The following is a 21679-nucleotide window of genomic DNA, read 5'->3' as shown; positions in this document are numbered from 1 at the left end:
CTACGATGTATTACCTCAACAAGCAGGGGGGTCGAGATCGCGCACTCTGTCGCAGGAGGCGCAGGCGATCTGGCGCTGGCTGCTGGCCAGAGGACTGACGATTACGGCCACGCATCTGCCAGGGGTGCAGAATGCTCAGGCGGACGCCTTGAGCAGGCTGATTCAGGAAAACCACGAATGGGTCATAAACGACGAAGTACTAGGAGAAGTCTTCGCAAGGTGGGGGACTCCAGACGTAGATCTGTTCGCCACCGCCGAAAACAGCAAATGCCGAGACTTCGCATCCAGGTACTACCAGCGGGGGACGCTGGGGAATGCGCTATGGATCGTTTGGTCGAACAGCTTTCTGTACGCTTTTCCACCCATTCCCCTGATTCCGGCGGTGCTCATCAAGCTGTCCCAGTCCAGGGTGCGGATGATCCTGATCGCCCCGGAGTGGCCCAGGCAGTGGTGGTTCACGGACCTTCTTCACCGGTCTCTCCTTCCTCACATGCGGTTGCCGTGCAGGCCGGACCTTCTCACGAAGTTCGGGGGGCGGATGGTGCACCCCAACCTCTCGTCTTTGAGTTTGGCGGCATGGCTCCTGAAATAGTGCAATATGGCCATCTGAATCTACCAGACGATTGTATGGACATACTGAAGGAGTCTAAACGACCTTCCACTAGGACATCCTATGCTTACAAGTGGAAGAGGTTCTGTATCTGGTGTAAGTCCAAGAACTTTGATCCGACGACATGTAAGGAAGATGTCATCCTTCCATACCTTTTACATCTGGCGCAGTCTGGCCTTAATTTCCATTCCATTAAGGTTCATCTGGCTGCTTTGACTGCTTGCAGGAAATGCCCTTCACAGACTTCCTTCTTTCAGATCCCTGTGGTCAAGGATTTTTTGGAAGGCTTGAAGAAAGTGTTTCCTCCCGTCAGACTTCCCTCGCCTTCCTGAGACTTGAATGTGGTGCTGTCCAGACTGATGAGGGAGCCTTTTGAACCCATTCACAAGGCTTCATTGCAGCACCTATCCTGGAAGGCGGCGTTCCTAGTGGCCATTACATCGGCCCGCAGGGTGAGTGAACTTCAGGCATTATGTTGTCAAGAACCTTATACTGTATTTCATGCTGCTAAGGTTGTGATGCGTACTCACCCTAAATTTCTTCCTAAGGTTATCTCTGATTTTCATGTCAACCAGACCATAACTTTACCTACGTTCTTTCAGAATCCCTCTTCGCCAGCGGAAAGGTCTCTCCATTCCCTGGATGTTCGGAGGGTGTTGAAATTTTATCTGGATAAGACCAAGGATATTCGTAGGTCTGACCAATTGTTTGTTAATTATGGCCCAGTCAGGACTGGTCTTGCGACCTCTAAGCAGTCCATTTCTCGGTGGATTGTGTCCTGCATACAATTGTGTTATCAAAAGGCTAATAAGACCTTAGGGGGTAAACCTAAGGCTCATTCCACCAGGGGCAAAGCTGCCACGACGGCTTTGCTGCGTTATGTTCCGATTGCGGAAATCTGCAAGGCGGCCACTTGGAAGTCGGTCCATACCTTTGCTGCGCATTACTGTCTGGACACGGATGCCAGGGCAGATGCTCAGGTTGGGCAGGCTTCGCTGCGAAATTTGTTCGCACAGTAGTGGTAGTGTCTTGTGTGTTCTCCACCGCTTTTGTTGTGTGGGGATGGGCTTGCCATTCTATTCACTAGATTATGACTATACACAGAGATCCCCTACTACAGAAGGAGTAGTTTCTTTTCTGTAACTCCAGTTCTGTAGTAGGGGTATCTCTGTTATAGTCATAAGCGCCCGCCCTCCTCCCCGGTGGAGAGATACTTATTCATATGTAGAATGCTACAGGTCTGGCGTGCTACGCCTTCAAAAAGAACTGAAAGTAAATGGGACCTGCTGGGTATTCTGGGATACTGGGGAAAGTTCTGGAAAACTGGAAAGTTTTCTTAAAGGCACAGTATCCTGTTCTAAGCCACATAATGGCAGCCTATGGGGCTTGTCTGTCCACTCCTTCCTCTCTATCATTCCAGAGGCTTTTGCTGGTAGAGGCAGGGTTTTTTCCTATGTGGAGAAAAACTAGACAGGCAGTGCTGTTTGTGGATGTTGGTGGAATTCTAGTTGAAGTACTGGACAGTGTAGTCTGTGGGTATAGGCTGCATTATCTGTCTTTAAATTAAATTCTCTCTTAAAGGTGTATGCAGGTCTGCATGATTGTCACTTTTTAGAGATTATTTTTTATTGCTCCGGGGTCCACGCACATGGGCGGGACTATTCACTAGATTATGACTATAACAGAGATACCCCTACTACAGAACTGGAGTTACAGAAAAGAAACTACTCCATCTGTAACAATGCCAGTTTCAGATTTATTGCGACATGCACCCACAGGGCATCTTAGAGATGCCCTATGAAAACCTACTAGTCCTCTAGTGTGTTGGCTGACTGCTACCGTCCAGCCTGCCACCACAGACAAGTTTCTGGCCTCCTGTAGGTGAGTGCCCAATCTCAGACGCCAGAAACAATCCCTGCTCTGGAGAAAGATGTCCGCACCTCTTCCAGCAAGATGGCTAGTAATTTAACACATCAAGGCCAGAGGCTTCAGAGCCTCTGCTGCCTTCGAATTGCATCCTTGGCTTAACACCTGGGGGAATGCTACCCCCTGCTCTTGGGCCTATTTGGCACCAGAGCAAGCGGGAAATTAGCTAGTCAGGCGTGTCACTCCTGTGATCTAGGCACAACGCTAAGGTGGGCCACCTGAAGTGGATAGTCGAAGCATTGTTTCACCATCTTGGTTTTGTTTGAAACTAGGAAATCTAGGTCAGGATTAAGCCCACTTCTCGCAGGAATTGGTCATACAGTGGGTGTAGACACCCCAGGGTTATGTAACCGATTGATAACTACCCTACACTTGCCTAATCTTCCCTGAATTCGGTATTTGAAGGTCCCCTCAATTCTAGGCAAATTCAACTACCTGGGAACAGAATAACATAGAAGAGCATTCACTGTGAAAACAGAGGACATGCTCCCAAATTGGCGCCAAACCTTGCCTGGTTGTTGGTACCTTGATCATTGTAAAGACCCAACTCGTCCAAAAGCTGTGCATTTTCCCAAACCCTTGGAGCACTGTCCAGTGCCTCAACAGCCATTTAGCATCTCCCTTGGGGTGGAGAAGACATCCCGCAGCATCTGCAGGCACTGACCGCAATTGCCCTGTACACCATGTTTGCCATCGGGCCCACTGAGGGAGTACATGTACGGAGGTGGTCTTTGTGGCTCTGGGTGGTCAGCCCAGTCTCTCCACCATCCTTAGAGATGCTAGACCCTCCAGGAGCCACTCTGCACCAATACCCTGGGTAACGGAGTACCTGCATCAACAAGGCTAGTTTGTGTCAAGACTTGACCACACTACTGAGGAAGACAGATCTGCACTTAGAGAGACCTCTAGGACAGCGAGACTGTAGGAAGCTGGCTCTGTATATACTATACCAAAATGAGGTATAGTGTGCACAGTCCAGTGGAGCTCCAAAGGTAGGCAGAGGTAAAAGTAGATAGCACGTTACTCTCTATTTGTGGTAGTGTGGGCGAACATTAAGGCTTTATCAGAGGGTAGTGTTCAGCATCTGTTGTACACACTTAGGCAGCAAATGATGTCACACAGTCAAAGATTGAACTCAGACCAATTTGTTTGTATATAAAAATATTAAGTTATTTATTTTATTTCTAGAGCCGAGCCTGGTGCATGTAAGTGAAATAAATGCTTTGCAAAATCTTATGCAATGTTTTACAATTTAATGCAGGTTTAAATGCAGTTGATCAAATTACAGGTGTCAATGTTTCAAAATTACTTTTCAGATTACTATTGCTAATCAGTGTGATATGCCTAGACATCACACTGAGACATCTCCTAGACAAAGGTTACGTAATCCACTATTAGTACATATGCAGTTTTTCAATGTTCCATACTAACCAACTCCACACTTAAAACACTTTTCAAGAAGACAAATGCAGTCAATGCAATCCTATAGAAGGATGTAGTTATCGGTTTATAGTTAAGTAGTTGTTTGTGGGAGTTGTTACTCTGAGGTTTAGAACCAGGGTTCCCCCAAGGTCGAGGATGCACTCTTAAAACACCCTCAGCGGCACTAGGCAGCCGTGTGCTGAGGCCCAATGTTATCCAATGGGGGATAGGGGACCTCCGGTTGGTGGCTGCTCATGAGCAGGCCACAAGGTTGTCGGAGGAAAGCTCCAGATGTTAGACTCAGGGCAAAGGGGAATCCGATTTGGCACTCAAGGTGCAACCGCAGGGGTGGCTGGGTGTGGAGTGCTGTTTTGGCGTTTGGTGCATTGTTTTGAATGGGGATTGCCGGTTTTTGTTTTTAGCTGCAGGCTCGGTCCAGGAAGACATCCGGGAGGAACCAACAACTGGGCAGGTAAGTTGCAGGGCTTGGAGATGTAGGTGCACCCTCGGGCTCTCTTCTATGTTCAGGGCGGCTGGATGCAGGGGCCTCTTTTGAGGTCCGATATCCTTGCCGGGCCACTCGCCATGGGGGGGGGGGGGGGGGAGAGAAGAGTCTCTGTGCAGAGGCTACAGGCGACGTCGGAAGTCCTGGAGGAGTGCTGGGGTACCTTGCTGGGGCAGGTAAGCACTTGAACTTTGGGTGTAGGCGACTGGTGCAGTGGTGGTTCCAGGGGTCTGGTTTCTTTGTCCTCAGCAAGCTGAGTCTTTCTTGGAGGGGTTCTTTTGAACAGAGCTTCTGTTCACAGGAGATCCAGTCTTTGTTGAAGACAGTCAGTCTCCCGGGGTTCTGGAGGTCGCTGGCTGCAGTACAAGGCGACTTTTGGCGCAGGATCTATGGAAACTGCAAACGGGCCCGTAGGGCTGGGGTCAAGTAAACTCTTCTCTGCAGTCTCCTCTGCTGGACGTTTTCTTTTGTCCTGCTTAGGTTGCGGAAATCTGTCTCCTTGGTTCAGGGCTGCCCCTAAGTACTGTATTTAGGGGGCATTTCAGGGGTCTCTAGGTCAGTAGCCAGTGGGCTACTGACCTTGGGGTGACTACACCCTTGGGATACTCACCCCATGTGGAGAGAGTGGCAAATCCCTAATCCTCATTAGAGCGTGCCTGCCATCTTCAAGATGGCGGGCACTGAAGAGTGGGCTTCACCTCCTCTCCCCCACCTGAGCGGTGGAGTTGGCAGAGGTGGGCACGCCTTCTGGGCCATGCTAAATTTCCCGCTGAAAGGGAGGGGAGTCGGGAATGAGGCCTGCTCCTGATGGCAGGAGAGACTGGTGTTCGCATTACAAAGGCATCAAGACCTTTGAAGCTACCCTGCCACAGATGGCTCTTCCTGGCCTGGGGAAGATGTGACCACCTCCGCCCATGAAAGGCTTTGTTTCTGGACTCAGGGAGTGAAGGCTCCCACCCCAGGCGTCCAGAAACATGTCTCGTGGTGGCAGGCTGGTGTGTACCAGTCAGGGCATCCACCAGAGGCTGGTCGTTTTTCAGGGGGTACTTCTAAGATGCCCTCTGAGTGCATTTTTCATTAAATACCACTCTTGCATCAGTGTGGGTTTAATGTTCTGAGAAGTTTGATACCAAACGCTCCCTGGCCCCAGCCCTACCGGCCTGTCTTCACCTCGAACCTGACCTGCCTCAAGCCTCCCTCCAACGCCTGCAGCCTTAATCCGGAAGGCCCCCCCCTAACTGCGACCAGGAGCTGGTAAGATCCGACCCCAAAAGGCACCCCTGCACACGACGCCCCACTGCCTTCTGTGCCCAAACCGATGGCGCCTAACCAACCCTTAACTTCCCAACTTACGTCTCCAAGTGGTGGTCGCACCCAGAAGTCCTTCGTCTCCCTGCCTACAGTACCTTTGCAAACTGGAGGTTCTCCTTTGAAAACGGGGCATCCAAACTCAAAACAGCACCCTGAACCCGGCCGCCCTAGTGCCGTTGAGGGTGCACCTTTTGTGCTAGTTTGGTTCCATATTTGCCCTGACCTATACCCTAGGAGCTTTGCTCCCACAGCCGTGTGGCCTGCTTGCCAGCAGCCACCAACCGGAGGCCCCCTATCCCCCATAGGTTAACATTGGGCCTCAACACTCTGCACTCAGCTGCCCTAGTGCCGCTGAGCGTACAACAACAGTTTATCACTGACCCTGGGGGACCCCTGAGTCTAACCCCAGAACCTTAACTCCCATAGACTATTGCTTACCTGTGAACCGATAACCTGTTTTTCCTCAATAGGATAACATTGACAATTTTCTTCCAAAAAGTTTCTAAGTGTGGAGTTTCGAAATCTAAAAATATTCTTTAAAAATCGCACAAATAACCAAATCGTGTTTACTCACCTGTTTTCAGGAAATGTCCCGGTGCTGTATCCAGGCATCCAGCACTGAGTAAGAAAAGTAACGTCCAAAGTAACTTACCTGCAATTTACTGAAAAAAACCTATTCATTCCAATGTACTGTATTTGCTAGGTGTTGCAACGTACTGCATTCCCTGTAAATCAAACAAAGTACAATTTCTATTGCATTTTCAAACTGTTCTATATCCAGTAACTTATTACTGAAAAGTATTTAATGCTTACCTGTGCCAGGCTTGCTTGGTTCTAAAAATGAAACGGTATATATTTTTGTACAAACACAATTGGCCTAGAGTTCAGTTACTGAGCGTGTCAATTCATTTGCTGACTGTGTGTACATCAAATGCCTAACACTGTCCTCTGATACTGCCTTACTGCTCATCCACTCTACCACAAATAGAGAGTAATGTTCTAACTAACTTAAACCTCTGCCTACCTCTCGGGTCACCTGGACTCTATACACACTATACCTCATTTTGGTGTAGCATATATAGAGCCAGTTTCCTACAATGCCCATGTGCACTATCACCGAAAGGAGGAGTCACCTTACCTCGTGACTAGGAAAGACTTCTTCGAAGAAAAACAGCTTGCAAACATCCAGACCCAGCACTAGTTGGCAGGAGTATGCAAAGCAAGTGAATCTACAACTCTACATGCCAAGAACAGATGCTTACAGGATAAGTAACATAATCCTTTTGATATTCTGTAAGTTCTTCAGTAATTAAATGTAGGAGTGTTTGTGTTCCTCTGTTGCATTTCACAAGTAACTAGCATTACTTTATGGAGTACTATCAAAAAGACCTGGATTTGCTACTATTTGAGCATTACTTTTCTGCGTTAAATCTTCTTTCCTTTCCCCTTTGTCCAACAGATGCTCCTCGTTCTGCAGGCTGGAGAGAGCATGGAGGTTCGCGGAAGAAGTTTGACTTTGAATTCCGGGATAAGGAAGATGAACGAGGTCAAAGGAGGAATCGAGCAAACAGTGACAGTTTTGAAGATGAGAAGGATGGTTTGCCTGAATGGTGCATGGATGATGAAGATGATGAAATGGGAACCTTTGACTCATCAGGGGCTTTCATGTCCCTAAAGGTACTTGACATATGCCTGCATGAAATTAAGCATTATTGGCATAGCAATTGTTATTTTGAGAGGTGACCGTGTTTCTTACTGGATAGAACAAATATTGCCCCTCGCCACTTTGTGTAGGAAGTATGCTTTGCAGTGCATCTCCAGGAAAACACTACATGGGCACAACTATCTGCTTGGCATATATTAAAGATGGGGTCTTGTTCAGGTAATACTGCTCCGTATACAGGTGAAAAAAACAGGGGTTCTACAATTATGCAGTATGCCTTCTGGAGTCTCATGCTGTGTAGTATTCCACCAACAGATAACATTTGGGTCCAGAATTTTTTTTTGTAGTCCTTGCCTATTCTCTACACCCTTCTGGCCCCTGTCCCCCCTCTCTCCGTTCCCCAAAAACGGAAAGTGGTGACCATTGGATGGTATGTCATTAGGTGTAAACCCTGGAAGCCCATGGGTGTGGTCGCTATCTTCAGGTTATTTTGTTTCCACTTGTTCAGAAGCAAGCAGAATAGCTCCAGTAGGATCAAGCGGGTCTGCCGATAGATCATTGACCAAAAGCAGAAACATTCTGGAAAAGCCTCTACCTTGAAAGTGAGGTCGGGAACTTCAGATGACAAAATACTACAAAAGGGTTATGTCTGGTGGAACGCGACCACATAGTCCGAGAACTTAAACGTCTACCTTTGAGGGAGATAGAGAAGACTCTTCCCAAAGTGGCACCACAAGTTTGTGTAGAAGGACACCCACAAGGTCTGTAACCTCTGCCTGCCCAAAAAAATAATCTCAGAAGGCTTTGTGTGCCCTGAGTTTCAGCCCAAGACCCTGAAAGCAATAGGAAAATCAAAGGTGGGCACACTATTGCAGGAAGCTGGCTCTGTATATTCTATACCAAAATGAAGTATAGTGTGCACAGGGTCCAGTGGAACCCCAAAGGTAATCAGAGGTAAAAGTAGATGGCACCTCTTACTCTCTATTTGTGGCAGTGTAGGTGAGCAGTAAGGCTTTATCAGAGGGTAGTGTTAACCATTTGCTGTACACACTCAATCAGCAAATGTCACACACTCAGACCAATTTGTTTTGTATAAAATTACTGTTTAATTTCTAGAATCAAGCCAAGCCTGGCACAGGTAAGTGAAATGCTTTGCAAAATCTTATGCAGTGTTTTAAAATTGAATGCAGGTTCAAATACAGTTGATTGAAATACAGGTAAGTTAAAATGTCGAAATTACTCTCCTGGTTATTCTGCAGGTTACTCTTTCTACTCACTGATATATGCCTAGATATCTCACTGGGACATTTCCTAGGGAAAAGGTAAGTGAAATCAGTTTTACAGTTTGTTCTTCAGGTTTTCATGCAAATCAACTCCACACTTAAAAAAATTTCAAGTGAAAACAGTCAATGTATTCCTATGGAGAGAAATGAAGTTCTGTAGTGGGGGATCTCTGTGTATAGTCATAATCTAGTGAATAGTCCCGCCCATGTGCGCGGACCCCGGAGCAATACAAATCTCTTAAGTTGTCAAGTCATGCAGACCTGCATCCACACTTAAGAGAGAATTTCAAAGACAGATAATCCAGCCTATAGCCACAGGCTACACTGTCCAGTACTTCAACTAGAAAGAATTCCACCAGCAACCACCAACAGCACTGCCTGTCCAGCTTTTTCCCTAGAGAAAGAAACCTGCCTCTTCCACAAAAGCCTCTGGAATGATAGAGAGGAAGGAATGGACAGACAAGCCCCATAGGCTGCCATTATGTGGCTCAAAACAGGATACTGTGCCTTTAAGAAAACTTTCCAGAACTTTTCCAGTATCCCAGAATGCACAGCAGGTCCCTTTTACTTTCAGTTCTTTTTTCCGGCTCCTGCTAGCAGGACCCTGAAGCATTGAGCTCTCCCTTTTCAAGGGTTTATTGGTGTTTTTTGTCAATTTTTCAAGAGTTTAGTGTTCTGGTGCTGTCAACATGCCTGGCTTGTTCGACAAGTGCCCAGAGTGCGACAGAAAGAAGGCTAAGTCAGATCCACACAAGGTGTGTATAGGCTGCCTTCCCCAGTCCCATGTGCCTGAGGAGTGTCATATCTGCCACTCGTTCTCAGCCAGCACCCTAAGGGAAAGAATGAAGATCAGGCTCCAAGTCCTGGAGGACAGAAGGCTGAAGGCACAAGGTGGGTCAGGAGGGGCTGATTCTGCCCATGCTGAGGCCTCTGGGAGGCTCCCCAGGGGCAGGAAGACCGGCAAGCACCCCCATTCTCCACCGGCGTCGATGACGTCGACTAAGGCGTCGAGAGGGATGACCACGGTGTTTGTCTACCCGTACCTGGACGACTGGTTGATCAAGGCCTCATCTTTTTCAGAAGCGCAGGCGCACTTCCGGAGGACGTGCGTTCTCTTGAACAAGCTGGGGTTACACGTCAACATGTCCAAATCTGTCCCGACTCCGGTCCAGTGCATACAGTACCTGGGGGCCTCCATCGATACACGGTCAGCAAGCGTGTCTCCTTCGGAGGAGAGACGGTTATCGCTCCTTCGGAAGGCTCAGGACCTCATGGCCGCTCCATCGGCGACAGTGAGGAAGGTGTCTTCGCTGCTGGGGTCGATGGCCTCCTGTATCTTCCTCACGCCGCACGCACGGCTGCACATGCGACCACTGCAGGAGTGCTTGGAGGATCAATGGGATCAGAGAACAGGTTCTTGGGACGACCTGATCCGGCTGTCTCTACATGCTCTTCAGTCTCTGAAATGGTGGTGTTCGGCGGAGAATCTCCTCAGGGGGGTTCCCTTCCACAAGGACATTCCCGAGACGACTATCGTGACGGATGCGTCTCTCCAAGGTTGGGGAGCGCACTCCAGAGACTTACAGATACAAGGAAAGTGGTCCCCGTTGGAGTCAACGTACCACATCAATTTCCTGGAACTCAGAGCCGTGTACCTGGCGTTGAAGGCCTTTCATCCGTCCTTCCAGACCACCTCGTTGCTGATACAGACGGACAATACAACCACGATGTATTACCTCAACAAGCAAGGGGGGTTGCGATCGCGCACTCTGTCGCAGGAGGCGCAGGCGATCTGGCGCTGGCTTCTGGCCCGCGGATCGATTATCACGGCCACGCATCTGCCAGGGGTGCAGAATGTTCAGGCGGATGCGCTGAGCAGGCTGCTTCAGGAGAACCACGAATGGGTCATAAACGACGAGGTACTAGGAGAAGTCTTCGCAAGGTGGGGGACTCCAGACGTAGATCTGTTCGCCACCGCCGAAAACAGCAAATGCCGAGACTTCGCATCCAGGTACTACCAGAAGGGGACGCTGGGGAATGCGCTATGGATCGACTGGTCGAACAGCTTTCTGTACGCTTTTCCACCCATTCCCCTGATTCCGGCAGTGCTCATCAAACTGTCCAAGTCCAGGGTGTGAGAAGTTGGCCTGATGTATGATGTCACTAGTTATAGTGTACACCTTATATCAGTCCAAATACCCTTATGGTGATTGGTTGTAAAGTCAACCTTATAGACCAGCTATCCTAGTGGTAGCATGGACAAGAGCAGTCTTAGGCTAAACTCTGAATGGCATGTGAAGCCAGCTGTGATACCATATATAATCCCTTGAATACCAAATGAAAGGACACCACAACAGATATATATATAAAATAAAGTGTATTTATTCTAAGCAAACCCTCAGCACTCTTTATGAGTTTAGAGGTAAGTACAACACAGTCTTATTAATGCATACAGTAAGTCACACAGGTAAGTAATACAGTTAGGCCCTAGGGGCCACGCAAACCATATACTAAATAAGTGGTATAAGAACCACTGTCACGGAAATAGAATAGGCCTAGGCCTAGGGAATCGCTGGGGCTACACTACACTAGCGTTAGTTAGGAAGTGGGAGGCCCACGGGATTCGTGTGCAGAGTGGAAACACTCACGCGTAATGCGTAAAAGTCAATAGCAATGTTACAGTTTAGAAATAGATAGATTTAGGACACTTCCGGAGTAGCTAGGAAGTTGAGACTTGAAAACTAGACACTAGGGTAGTCACTATCCTGATGAGCACCGGAGTACCCAAGTTACCTAGCCCACAGGCTGCGGGTGCATAGGGGTGAAGATGCGTCGTTTTCGTCGTCGACTCCTATGGATGCCTGAAGAAAGATGCTGACAGGCAGTCAGTGAAGAGTGTCCGGTGGATCCCAAGGCTGGGATCAAGAAGAGAAGAAACCTGCAAGCAGAAGGGACAGAGTCAAGGTCACTAGCCAGTGACCACGTGGAACCAGGAAGGAACCAGGCGATGTCGTGAAGAGTTGCAGGTGAAGGTGAAGCTTGTCGCTGCAGCCAGGAGAACCAGGAAGCGTCGAGGACGACCAGGACCAGGAGGCGAGCTGTCCCACGAAGGCTCTTGCTGTCGGCGGCGTCGAAGTTGGACTAGGACTCACCAAGCCTTGGCAAGCGGAACCCACGAAGAACAAAGGACTTGCTTATGGTGCAGACCAGGAAGGTCTGGGGTGCTTCTTCTTTGCAGAGAAGCGGGAGCCAGTCTGGAGGAGCCAAACCAGCGCAGAAGATTTCAGGGAGCGTCGTCACAAAGGCCACTAGCCAGCGGGCAAGCAACCGGACAGACGCGGCAAGCAGGAAAATGCTGAAGGGCCCCACGCAGGACTCGTGGAGTGTGGGGGGCTGGTCTTCGGTGCAGATGGTGCTTGGGGTTGGGGCTTCTCAATCCCCGGTGCACAACTTCGAGGGTACCTCAGAAGCTGCGCTGTAAGTTACTAGCCACTTTTCCCAGGTAGCCGGTCCCACGTCGCTTGTCGCCTCCACGGATCTCAGCTCTGCTGCAGATGTGGATGAGGGTCGGAGAAGTCTGGAAATCAAGGCTCTGGTCGGGCTCTGCAGTCGGTTCCTCGTCGAACGTTTCACAAAGCAAAGGGTAGTCTCTTGATGGTGCCTGTTTGCACAGGGTAGCCACTCCTTGGCTACAAGGGAGATTCTTCAGTCTTCTTCTTTCGTCGAATGTCGAAGGTCCAGAGTTTCTGTTCAGTTTTGCAGGTTCAGGATAATCTAAAGTCTTGAGGCCCAACTCCCACTCTTATACTAATCTGGGGGGCTGGGATACCTGCTAGGTCACGCCTTATGGGTGGGACCTGGGAGGGGGTGGTTACACCCACTTCCCTTTGTCCAGTTTCGCGCCAGAGCTGGGGCTGGAGTGCCCCAGCGCCGGTTTGAACTGGACTATGCAAGGAACACTATTGTGTGCCCCAGGCATGTCTCATTCCTTTCAGCCCACCCTGCCCCAATACACTAAAGGCTGTCTGGGGAGGTGCTAGCACCTCCCCAAGCAGGAAACCTATTGTCCAGGCCTCCCTGGCTGGGATTACTCCCAGCTGCAGGAGGTCAGACTTGTGTCGTGGCAGCAGCATCCATTTTGTGATGCTGAGGCTTTGGTCAGAGGCTAACAGCAAAGTAGGATTTTAACATGTCTCTCCCTCTAGAAGGGAGGAATAATATCCTCATCACCAGAAATGGTATGGGGGTATTATTCCAAAGTGTTAGACACCTTACACGACATGTTTTGATACAGCCCAACCATAGTTACCATAACCGTTTAAGATTATAAGGCACTTTAAGAGTATATGGTAGGCTATATCATAGAACAGCTATAAGGACATGGTTCCGAAAGCTGCAGACAGGCTCAGCTCATGCTAGAGCACCATCTCACATGTTACCAAGCACTCTGCCTCCAGGATTGTTAAGGCCTGCCATAGGAGTGACTGATAGGTACACATGTGTCTATATATAAGGTAGATATAGATATACTATATCTAAGCAAGGGGTGATTACACGACCTTGCCCCAGCTGAGTGATCAGCCAGTTGTGTCTGATTGGAAGGCCAGACCAGGGGTGGCATAATACATGCTGCAGCCCCTGGGAGGCCTAGGGTACACCTATGCCCTGGGTACCTAGGGTACACTGTACAGGGTCCAATAAGGTGATCCTTACCAATTGGTTATGTACCTAGGGTACATGGAGTCCATTTTACAGAGAGAGCAGACAGCCTGAGACCCTGAATGGCAGGATCTCAGGCCAACTAAGTCGAAAAACCAGCTAGACACTAGGCAAAAAGTTGGGGGTAACCACAGTCAGATATCCACCTTCCTACACAGGGCGCGGATGATCCTGATTGCTCCGGAATGGCCCAGGCAGTGGTGGTTCACGGATCTGCTTCACCGGTCTCTCCTTCCTCACATGCGGCTGCCGTGCAGGCCGGACCTTCTCACGAAGTTCGGGGGGCGGATGGTGCATCCCAACCTCTCGTCTTTGAGTTTGGCGGCATGGCTCCTGAGATAGTGCAATATGGCCATTTGAATCTACCAGAAGATTGTATGGGCATACTGAAGGAGGCTAAACGTCCTTCCACTAGGACTTCCTATGCTTACAAGTGGAAGAGATTCTGCATCTGGTGCAAATCCAAGAACTTTGACCCGACAACATGTAAGGAAGATGTCATCCTTCCATATCTTTTACATTTGGCACAGTCTGGCCTTAATTTCCACTCCATTAAGGTTCATCTCGCTGCTTTGACTGCTTACAGGAAATGCCCTTCACAGACTTCCTTCTTTCAGATCCCTGTGGTCGAGGATTTTTTGGAAGGCTTGAAGAAGGTGTTCCCTTCGGTCAGACTTCCCTCGCCTTCCTGGGAATTGAATGTGGTGCTGTCCAGATTGATGAAGGAGCCTTTTGAACCTATTCACAAGGCTTCGTTGCAGCACCTGTCCTGGAAGGCGGCGTTCCTAGTGGCCATTACATCGGCCCGCAGGGTGAGTGAACTTCAGGCGTTGTGTTGCCGAGAACCTTGTACTGTATTTCATGCTGCTAAGGTTGTTATGCGTACTCACCCTAAGTTCGAGGCATGTGGGCTGCTGAATTCATATCTGTGCATAGATCGCCGCCTAGTGTTGGGTCCGGATGATTGCACATTGATGTCCTGGAAGAGTCTTCGAAGTATCACGAGATAGGTGGCTCCTCCCCTGGACTACAGTGCGCATGGGCATCCCCTCCATCCTTAGATTGTTTTTTTCCGCCATTGGGTTCGGATGTCCTAATCTTAGCTCTTAGAGTATTTAGGCCCATTACTCGTCGGTATTGTTTTCGTTCGGCGCCAAGTATCTTTATCGAAGATAGCCATTTGCCCTTCCACGTTAGCGCCGATCCAGATCGACGATGGAACCAAAGACATCAAATAGCCCCTTCAAGCGTTGCCCTCTTTGCAACGCTAAATATGCTCGCTTCGGCGTGCACCCGGTGTGCAACAAGTGCCTCTCTCCAAACCTCGACGAAGCCATCTGTATTGCGTGCTCCCGGTTTCGATCGAAGAAAACACTTCGCATTCGTCGAGCAGCTCGGCTTGAGGTACAGAAAGTAGGTCCAAACCCGGACAACATCTTCGGGACCGAAGATGAGGAGGTCGTGGACCTTGAAGTTCAAGGAGAGATATTGGATCCGGCGTCGGAGCGTGAATCAGACTATGATGCCGAAGACTAACATATTCTAGATGATGAGGAAGATGAAGTCGTCGAACAGGTAGGAGACGACGGAGAGGCCCTTGGGGCCGAGGAGGATAGCTCTGAAGAGGAGCTACGCCCACAGATCCACTCAGGGCCCAAAGAGACACTAGATAAGGCTCAGGTCGCGGGATCGCCACAAGGCCTTACCCAAGATCATTCCTCTCGTTCTTCCGCCCCGCTTAAATGCCCGGCGTCGAACTATCCTAAAGAGCCGTCGGTATCGAAAGCGCCATCACTCGATCAACGGGAATCGAAACTGAAGGCAACGGCACCGAAAGCGAAACCGAAAATGAAAGTCTCTCCACAGCGACAAGGCCTTGAAGCCCTCGGAGCCGAAGACGCAAAAGACGGCTGTCGGCGCCGAGAGGAGTCTTACGAACATCGAGCGGAAGGCGGCACCTCCACTCAAGGTCAAGGTTGCCGACCCGAAAATATCGACGCCAAGGAGCATCGACACGCATATGGCGAGCGGCCCTCGAGAGCCACCCCATTCCGGTCTTCGTGTCCCGAAACCGACATCCGGTGCAGGGCCAGAGGCCACAACCAAAAGGGCGTCGAAGGATCATGTCCCATGCGCGCACCGTCTCCCTTTGTAAAGCAGAAGGTGTCGGAGTCGTTATTACGCATCCAAACCAAGGCTTCCATGGTTGGCGCAGACACGGCCCCGCAGCCCAAAGCGGTCAGCGCGGTTCACATCCCGTCGACGCACATCAAGTTTGGACTCCCACCAGCGGTGCGACCAAAAATGTTCGACGCCAAGAAGGGTCTCGACCCCCAAGAACCGATCGACCCGAAGAAAAATGTCGAGGCACCGACAAAAATCCCAACAGAGAAGAGAGCGGTTGCAATGCCTCGAGACGATGAGGATCCCAGGCAATTTATCGACGCCTATACTGGTAGACTTTCCATTTACAAACGGAAAATAGTGACAGACACCAATGGAGCCGTACAAAATTCCATTGAAGAGAAAAAGACCCACATCACCTGTTCTAGTGGAACAACTTCAATATTGTGCCACAGAACCTCAGTCATTCTCACCCACACGCTCTACTGTGGATGCTGGCGAGGTTGATGATCTAGAGGGCACTTATTATATGGACACTGACCCTGAAGACCAGAACCAGCCTTGTGTGGACAATACTGATGCAGGGGACCCACATACTGCTCCAGACACACCAGCATATGTGGTCAAAACCTCTCCTACGGAGGATACGGCTGCTTTCAATGCCTTATTTGAAAGAGCCGCCAACAATCGTGACGTACAGCTCCACTCTGACCCTATTGAGGACGACTTTCTAATGGATACCTTCTCTACCTCAGAAAGATCTGTTAAGACTCTGCCCATGCTGAAGGGGGTCCTCAAACAGGCTACTGACATTTTTAAGGAGACCACGAGGGCGAGAGTCCTTAACCCTAGAATTGAAAAAAAGTACAGGCCAGCTCCTGTGGACCCTGCCTACATAAGAGGACAGTTGCCTTTAGACTCATTGGTGGTTTCCAATGCTTGGAAGAGAGCCAACTCACAGACAACGGGTGATGCTCCTCCCCCAGACAAAGAGTCTAAGGTCTTGGAAACATCAGGAAAGAGGGTTGCTGCTCAGGCAGCTAACATATGGAGGATTGCCAACACTCAGGCGCTTCTGGCTAGATACGTCAGGTCACATTATGATACCCTAGAGACACTGCTCCAGCACCTCCCAGATCAGTATAAAGAAGGAGCGGAATCCCAATTACAGAAGGAAAGCTTATAAGCAACGCTTCCATTAAGTGCGCACTTGATGCAGCTGACACTGCAGCTATGGCTATTAACACCAGCGTCATGTTAAGACTGCATGCTTGGTTAAGAATCTCTGGCTTCAAACCAGAAATACAAACAACTATCCTTAATCAACCTGTCAACCCTAATTCCCTCTTTGGCCCCGAGGTTGACACCACCCTAGAAAAACTCAAAAAGGATACAGAGACTGCAAAGTCTATGGGGGCTCTGCAATCACAGCAGTTTCGGAGTGGGTCCTTTCGTCGCTCCAGCAACAGAGGGCCATCAAAAAGCCAAAACCCCCCACAGTCGCAGTACACTAAAGGAGGTACACAGACCACCTATAATAAAAATAATAGAGGTGGATACCGTGGCAACAAAGGCAGAGGCCGTGGAAACAGGTCTAGGTCCTCCGCCACCAACAAACAGTGACGCCTTGTCACTGCCCCCCGACCACATAACACCTGTCGGGGGGAGACTCCAACAGTTCCTGCCAGTATGGGAATCCATTACTACAGACAGGTGGGTGAGAGAAATTATACAATACGGTTATTGTCTAGAGTTCACATCCACTCCACCCAACATACCACCAAGACACCATCATATGTCCGCAGAGCACTTGCACTTATTCCAACAAGAAGTTCTCAGTATGCTCCAAAAAGGAGCCATAGAACTCGTGCCTGCACAGGAACGAGGATCAGGAGTGTACTCACTGTATTTTCTGATCCCCAAAAAGGGTGGATCTCTCAGACCCATACTAGATCTAAGACCTCTAAACCGTTACTTTCTCTCGGAGCATTTTCACATGCTCACTCTGCAACGAGTACTACCGTTGCTCAGTCAGGGAGACTTTCTCGCAACATTAGACCTCAAGGATGCGTATTTCCATATACCCATACACCCCTCACACAGAAAGTATCTCAGGTTCACTGTTCTCAATCAGCATTACCAGTTCAAAGTCCTCCCTTTCGGGGTAACTACGGCACCCAGAGTTTTCACCAAGTGCCTGGCTACAGTGGTGGCACACTTGCGGAGACAGCACATACATGTCTATCCTTATCTGGACGACTGGCTTATCCAGGGAAAGTCGGCCCAGCACTGTGCCAGCCACATGTCCCACACCATTCACCTTCTTCACAGCCTGGGCTTCTCTCTCATTTATCCAAAGTCCCACCTTCAACCCAACCACGTACAGCAGTACCTAGGCGCAACCATAGACACTCTGGCAGCCACGGCACAACCAAATTCCGTCAGGCTCAACAGCCTTCAGTTGCTCATAAAGAAATTCAAACCTCAACACTCACTCCCAGCAAGAGTGTTTATGCAGTTGATAGGCATGATGGCCTCCTGCATCATCATAGTCCCGCACGCAAGATTACATATGCGCCCGCTTCAGGAGTGCTTGGCACGTCAGTGGAATCAGGCCCGCGGACAATTAAAAGACCTAGTGTTGGTGAGCGGTCGGGCATACAACTCTCTGCATTGGTGGAATCCACAAAACCTTTGCAAGGGCCGACCGTTCCAGGAGCCTGTTCCACAAATCATACTGACGGCGGACGCGTCTCTCCAGGGATGGGGAGCTCATGTACTCAATCACACAGTGCAGGGACTATGGACGACCCAGCAAAAGAGGATGCACATCAACATTCTGGAACTGATGGCAATCTTCCTAGCCATGAAGGCATTCAAACTGCACCTCTGCAACAAAGTCGTGTTGATCCGAACGGACAACATGACTGCCATGTACTACATACAGAAGCAGGGAGGAACACACTCGCCACAGTTGTCTCATCTGGCTCAGAGCAGGTGGAAGTGGGCCATTCGGAGGAACATCTTCCTCATGGCGGAACACCTCCCAGGCAAAGACAACCAGATGGCAGACCTGCTCAGCAGACACAGCCACCAGATGCACGAGTGGGAAATACATCCGTCAGTACTCCAACCGTACTTCCAGCAGTGGGGTCATCCAGAGATAGACCTATTCGCCACAAGGGAAAACGCAAAATGCCAAAACTTTGCCGCCAGGTTCCCACATCCACAGTCGCAGGGCAATGCAATATGGATGAACTGGTCCGGCAGATTTGCGTACGCTTTTCCCCCAGCGCCATTAATACCGCTGGTGGCACGCAAACTCAAGCAACACTCGATGACGCTCATCCTAGTTGCTCCAACGTGGGCACGTCAACCATGGTACACCACGTTTCTGGAACTCTCCGTGGTACCGCATCAACGGCTACGGCTCACACCCACACTTTTAACGCAGAGCCATGGCGAGATTCAGCACCCAGATCTGCAACAGCTGAACCTGGCGATCTGGCTCCTGAGATCTTAGAATTTGGCTACCTCAACTTGCCTCCAGAATGTATGAATATCATCAGGGAGGCACGGAGACCCACTACCAGAGCCTGCTACGCGGCTAAGTGGAAAAGATTTGTCATTTATTGTAAAGATAATGACATCAATGCACTGGATGCGTCAACGCAAAACATTATCGGTTATCTATTACACTTATACCGATGCAATCTGGCATACAATTCCATCCGTATACATTTAACCGCACTGGCGGCTTACCTTCAGAATAGGCAGCACCTCTCTCTGTTCAAAGTGCCGGCCATCAGAGCTTTCTTGGAGGGACTCAGACGTGTGATTCCCCCACGACACCCTCCTTCACCAGACTGATGGGACCACCTTTTGAACCTCTACACTCCTGTGAGATTCAATTTCTAACATGGAAAGTAGCTTTCCTAGTTGCCATTACTTCCCTAAGACGAGTTAGTGAACTTCAGGCACTAACCATTCAAGAGCCATTTATACAAGTTCATGCAAATAGGCTAGTACTACGCACCAACCCTACATTCATGCCCAAAGTGATATCGCAGTTCCATATGAACCAATCCATAGAACTGCCCGTGTTTTATCCTGAGAATGTAGCGGAGAGAATGCTCCACACCCTTGATATCAGAAGAGCTCTCTTATACTATATTGACAGAACACACTCTTTCAGGAAAACAAAACAACTGTTTGTTGCCTTTTCTCCACAGTACAAAGGCAACCCCATTTCCAAAGCAGGAATAGCTAGGTGGATAGTAAAGTGTATACAGATTTGCTATCAAAAAGGTAAGCACACTCTTAACAATTCCTCCAAGGGCCCACTCGACACGAAAGTTAGGGGCCTCCATGGCTTTCCTGGGAAATATTCCTTTAGAGGAGATATGTAGAGCAGCAACATGGTCCACTCTACATACATTTACCAAGCACTACTGTGTAGATGTACACTCAAGACAGCAGGCAGCTGTAGGACACGCTGTTCTCAAAACTCTTTTTCAGAGTGCTGCAGCTGGCACGGGCAGCCGCCGCTAATGGAGGGACTGCTATATAATCTATGCACAGATATGAATTCAGCAGCCCACATGCCTCGAACCGAATATGCTACTTACCAGTATGCATCTGTTCTTGGCATGTAGGGCTGCTGACATTCATATTGCCCACCCTCCTCCCCGGCGCCTGTAGCAGCTGTAGCATTCAGTAATTCCTAGTTAGCATGGTCATCATTCACTGTATTACACTCCATCTATGCCGCAATGGCGAAAAACAATCTAAGGATGGAGGGGATGCCCATGCGCACTGTAGTCCAGGGGAGGAGCCACCTATCTCGTGATACTTCGAAGACTCTTCCAGGACAACAATGTGCAATCATCCGGACCCAACACTAGGCGGCGATCTATGCAGATATGAATGTCAGCAGCCCTACATGCCAAGAACAGATGCATACTGGTAAGTAGCATATTCGATTTCTTCCTAAGGTTATATCTGATTTTCATGTCAACCAGACCATAACTTTACCTACGTTTTTTCAGAATCCTTCTTCTCTAGCGGAAAGGTCTCTACATTCCCTGGACGTGAGGAGGGTGTTGAAGTTTTATCTTGATAAGACCAAAGATATTCGTAGGTCAGACCAATTGTTTATCAAATATGGATCAGTCCGGACCAGTCTTGCTACCTCCAAACAGTCCATCTCTCTGTGGATTGTGTCCTGTATACAGTTGTGTTACCAAAAGGCTAATAAGACCTTAGGGGGTAAACCTAAGGCTCATTCCACCAGGGGCAAAGCTGCCACGACTGCTTTGCTGCGTAATGTTCCGATTGCAGAAATCTGCAAGGCGCCCACTTGGAAGTCGGTCCATACCTTTGCTCCGCATTACTGTCTGGACGCGGATGCCAGAGCAGATGCTCAGGTTGGGCAGGCTTCGCTGCGAAATTTGTTCGCACAGTAGTGGTATTATTTTGTAATCTTCTCCACCGCCGTTTTTGTGTGGGGATGGGCTTGCCATTCTATTCACTAGATTATGACTATACACAGAGATCCCCTACTACAGAAGGAGTAGTTTCTTTTCTGTAACTCCAGTTCTGTAGTAGGGGTATCTCTGTTATAGTCATAAGCGCCCGCCCTCCTCCCCGGTGGAGAGATGAATGTTAATGTAAGGAATGCTACAGGTCTGGCGTGCTACGCCTTCAAAAAGAACTGAAAGTAAAAGGGACCTGCTGTGCATTCTGGGATACTGGAAAAGTTCTGGAAAGTTTTCTTAAAGGCACAGTATCCTGTGTTGAGCCACATAATGGCAGCCTATGGGGCTTGTCTGTCCATTCCTTCCTCTCTATCATTCCAGAGGCTTTTGCTGGAAGAGGCAGGTTTCTTTCTCTAGGGAAAAAGCTGGACAGGCAGTGCTGTTAGTGGTTGCTGGTGGAATTCTTTCTAGTTGAAGTACTGGACAGTGTAGCCTGTGGATATAGGCTGCATTATCTGTCTTTGAAATTCTCTCTTAAGTGTGGATGCAGATCTGCATGACTTGACAATTTAAGAGATTATTTTTATTGCTCCGGGGTCCGCGCACATGGGCGGGACTATTCACTAGATTATGACTATA

The 21679-nt window shown here is 49.2% G+C and overlaps 1 protein-coding gene across 3 annotated transcripts in view; it reads left to right on the top strand.

The window, feature by feature from the left end:
- GIGYF1 (GRB10 interacting GYF protein 1) overlaps nt 1-21679 on the top strand; it is a 1351771-nt gene that overhangs the window by 511872 nt on the left and 818220 nt on the right. For all 3 annotated transcript variants that reach the window (XM_085637593.1, XM_085637592.1, XM_085637591.1), the window contains exon 11: nt 7234-7451. In XM_085637593.1, the coding sequence (XP_085493719.1) occupies nt 7234-7451 (218 nt within the window). The remainder of the gene's footprint in view (nt 1-7233; nt 7452-21679) is intronic.

Source organism: Triturus cristatus, chromosome 12 (assembly GCF_964204655.1).
Source record: "Triturus cristatus chromosome 12, aTriCri1.1, whole genome shotgun sequence".
NCBI classification, from domain to species: Eukaryota; Metazoa; Chordata; class Amphibia; order Caudata; family Salamandridae; genus Triturus; species Triturus cristatus.
The sequence above is the reverse complement of the archived record's forward strand: the minus strand, read 5'-3'. Positions and strand labels throughout refer to the sequence as shown.